At 39.9% G+C, this 1,796-nt stretch overlaps 1 protein-coding gene across 1 annotated transcript; it reads right to left on the reverse strand.

Moving 5' to 3' along the window:
• Positions 1 to 1,111: 1,111 nt before the first annotated feature.
• LOC116666089 (small nuclear ribonucleoprotein G-like) lies at positions 1,112 to 1,480 on the reverse strand. The gene has a single exon (XM_032488187.1). It carries the CDS (start codon positions 1,478 to 1,480, stop codon positions 1,112 to 1,114), a length of 369 nt encoding a protein of 122 aa, XP_032344078.1.
• Between the last annotated feature and the right edge of the window lie 316 nt (positions 1,481 to 1,796).

Consider the following 1,796-nt stretch of genomic DNA (forward strand, 5'->3'; position numbering starts at 1 on the left):
AAACCAGGGCAGTCCATCTCCAGATTCCTCACTGCTAGCCATTAGCCTCTCTGTTTATACTGAGTGATGCATATACAGAGCCCACCATCTGGGACATTCTCAGTAAGTCAAAATTCTCTCAACATCAATTTTATGCCACATAAAATATGGCAGTTAGTCATAATTGTCATATCATTGTTATTATTGACATAACATCAAAAAGGCACATATTTAAATATCCTAGTTCAATGTCATGTGTCAAAAACCTTTGAGTGCTGATGAAATTATATTTGATGTTGAAATTGTGTTAACTGCACTAAAGTTCTACATTTTAATTCACTTTTAGGAATTTCTCCACTTTGTAAAGAGTCCATTCCTGTTCTTACAAAGTCCAAAACAAGAAATTTATAATGATGCCTTATGATAAATACAGTTAATATCCATCAGTCCTCAATGTATTTAGCCTCTCCACAGTCTCAGTGTCAAGCAGACTATTCGTTTCTGCCCTTTGTATACCACGTTTCCAATTTCCCTCCTGTATCCCTGCCTTCTCCACTTCTGATTCCTTTCCAGATCATCTCCTCACACACATCCTTTAAATGTTTGCCTTTCACAGAGTTCAGTGTGATTCCTCCTTTCAATTTCACTCTCTAAAACTCTTATTCAAGCTGGTGTCATCAAATAGCATCCATACACCCACTGATTAGTGTAGCCCAGATCTCACCACTGAGGTCCAAAGGCATTGAGTCCAATTGACTAGCTCTCCCTAAAATGGGATGGACAGAACACACTGCACAGTGTGCATGGTGGCCACAGTAGTGTCACTTAAGTGCATGGGGCTGGAGACGCTGAAAAAGGTTTATTGGGAAAATGAATACAGGGAGATATTCTATTTGAGATGAAGCTGGGAGAACTTTTGTTGCTTTTTTCCTTTCCTCTCTTTTCTTTTTCAGTGTCTCCTCTTATCTAATTCCAATGACTCAACTTGACATCCCTTCTCTTACATGACTTCAGACAAGCCAGAAATTAGTAATCTACACACTACCTGCTATTTTTCTATGTTTAATTTCTCTCCTTCCTTTTGAGGTTGTGAAGGTAGGCAGTGCTTCTATTTTTTTTAAGAGCTAATATTTTATTTCCTATGTTTATTTATATTCCTATGTTCAAAAAAAGGCATTTTTGACTTTGACAAAAGTCTAGCAGAAGAGTTCAGCAGGACAATGTACACGACCCAATTTTTATTGTAGTAAAATGTGGAGAGAGACACGTGGAAGCAGTGGGCTTCTCTGGCGAACACAGCCGTCATTCGCACCAGTTCCAAGGCTTCTTCCATGATGATCCGATCCACTGGTATCACCAGCATTCCAGCACTGTTCTGTTGCCCACTAGTTGCCATCTCCACACATTCACGTATCACAAGATTCATAAAGTAATAAAATCCCTGCAATATTCCTTGGACATGTCTGCCACCATTTAATTTCAGTGATAAGATCTTGTCCATAGATATCTTTCACCTCAATGTCCACTTGGCGAACTCGAAGATGCCTCCCCATGGAGGCAGCGATCCATAAAGCCACTTCTGCAGCCTTAGAAACTCAGCACAGTCACACATTCCTGCCTCCTTTTCTGACTTGTCACGGTTCACTCTATTCACCCCTAAACCTCATCCCCAGATTTCAGCCCAGCCTGACTTGGCCCTTTGGAAAGAGTGTCTACTTCTAAAACTGATCCAAGCTGAGTTACAAGAGAGCCTTTCTTTTTTCCACTTTTAAGACTCGAGCATTTAAAGACAATATTCAAAGTCATATACTTTCATG

This window comes from Camelus ferus, chromosome 9 (assembly GCF_009834535.1).
Source record: "Camelus ferus isolate YT-003-E chromosome 9, BCGSAC_Cfer_1.0, whole genome shotgun sequence".
NCBI classification, from domain to species: Eukaryota; Metazoa; Chordata; class Mammalia; order Artiodactyla; family Camelidae; genus Camelus; species Camelus ferus.

Coding starts and splice junctions, on each gene's coding strand:
- LOC116666089 (XM_032488187.1), bottom strand. CDS start 1,480: ATGGACAAGATCTTATCACTGAAATTAAATGGTGGCAGACATGTCCAA.